The following is a 1,680-nucleotide window of genomic DNA, read 5'->3' as shown; positions in this document are numbered from 1 at the left end:
AGGTACCAGCTACCGCCGATCTTCTAACGACATTCCGCACCTACGTTGCAACTGCATAACAACGCACTCCAGGAAATGAAGTATAACATTTATTATGGGCGTGGCTTTGACCTCTCAAGAAGCAATTCCCTGAGCGCAGAATTACTAACAGACGGATCGGACGTAGGAGAATGAAGACTATATAAACTGCCGCTACTCGCCCCTTCTAGTCAGCATTTTCAGTTTTACCGACTTTCAAAATATCTTTTTCAAGAACTTGTTTCTCTCTTTTTACTTTTTTATCAAGATGCCTTCAAAATTTGCGCTTCTCGCCTTTATTCTCTCTGTATGCGTTCAGGCTGTTCCGGCAAACCCGCCTACAAACCAACCTGCCAATATAAATGTCAGCAAAGAATCCGTGCTCACTCCCGAGTTGAAGGCTGCTAGACAACATATAAAAGAGCTGGAAAAAATGTTTAAAATAAAGCCCCAAGCGGCACCATATTTGGAGACAAATAAGAAGTGGGAAGCACCTTGTTCTCAATACTGGCTTCTCTGCCCAGGAGGCGCTGGTTTCTTCTACAGACAATATTTACAAAGTATTGAGAAGGTCGAAGTTCTCTATACGCCCGTGGAGGAAAACAGAGTAACCAATACTGGCACGAAAGAAGCTTCCCTGAAAACGTTGAAATCCAAGTGGCTCACAACAGGCCGTACTACCGGGTGGAGCATTGATGCTAAGGTTTCCGCTGCATTTGGTATTGGTGGGGGAGACAAGTCGGTGGAACTTGGAGTCTCATACTCCGACAGTACTACAACGTCACAGACTGATATCACTCAAGTGGAGCTGACTATGACTTGCCCGCCTGGTTATGTATGTGCTATTGTGACATGGACTTTCTTTGCAAAGGTTAAGGGAAAATGCTTGTCTATCCCGCACGTGCAATGCCCGAACGTGAGAAATATGTGTAACTGGAATGACTCCCAGCAAGAAACCCCGCACGGCGGTTCTCCGCCTTTTTGGACTCTGTGCCAGCAATTTAAGGGCCAGGCCGAGCAATGCAAAAAGCCTAATGTTGTCGACTGCGAGGTGTCGGTGCCAATATTCGAACAATCTGGAAAGGGATATTCGACGCTAGTGACGCTTCAGAACAAGATTCTTTCTTCTTAAAGGCCGCAAGTCCGATATTGGAATTCTGCTATGTGATACTATTGATACTGTCCTTGGGCCAAGGACAGGAACTTCTTGGTTTGGGCCTGCAGGTTAGGCTGCGCATAGAGGTTAGAGAGTTCTTTGTTTCATTATACAGCAACTCAGGCGCTATAGACTCTCATAGTGTTTGAGATCAGTTTTCCATCAACACATGTTCTGATCCATTATAAATAGTTTCTAGCAGTCTCTCAAACTGCGAATCAATGATACTTCTTATTTTCACACTCTACTATATCATTCCTTATGATAACTGACGATGTAATTGTCAGTAATAAGAAGCGTCTATATATAGTTACTTGTACGCCACGTAGGCTGGAAGTCACGCGAACCACGCGTGACCGCTGTGGTGTCCATAGTGGAATCTGGGATCTGTGGGCTAAATCAATATGTTGAAGTGTAGTAGAAAGTGCATAGGCTCCTACTGTACTCCGTAGAAGAGAGAGTAAAAAGATGAATGAAAATTTTTTCAGCTGCTGATCATTTGCTTA

General features: G+C 44.2%; 1 protein-coding gene across 1 annotated transcript; it reads left to right on the top strand.

Moving 5' to 3' along the window:
- Positions 1–286: 286 nt before the first annotated feature.
- On the top strand, positions 287–1,150 carry LOZ57_001863 (uncharacterized protein; the record flags this gene model as incomplete). Its single annotated transcript, XM_049250945.1, has 1 exon — positions 287–1,150. The coding sequence occupies one exon, from the start codon at positions 287–289 to the stop codon at positions 1,148–1,150; it is 864 nt and encodes a 287-aa protein (XP_049109795.1).
- Between the last annotated feature and the right edge of the window lie 530 nt (positions 1,151–1,680).

The sequence above is a fragment of the Ophidiomyces ophidiicola genome (genome assembly GCF_022830035.1).
Source record: "Ophidiomyces ophidiicola strain CBS 122913 chromosome Unknown scaffold_5, whole genome shotgun sequence".
In the NCBI taxonomy this organism is placed as follows: domain Eukaryota; kingdom Fungi; phylum Ascomycota; class Eurotiomycetes; order Onygenales; family Onygenaceae; genus Ophidiomyces; species Ophidiomyces ophidiicola.
Note: the sequence above shows the minus strand (reverse complement) of the source record. Positions and strands in the feature narration are given on the sequence as shown.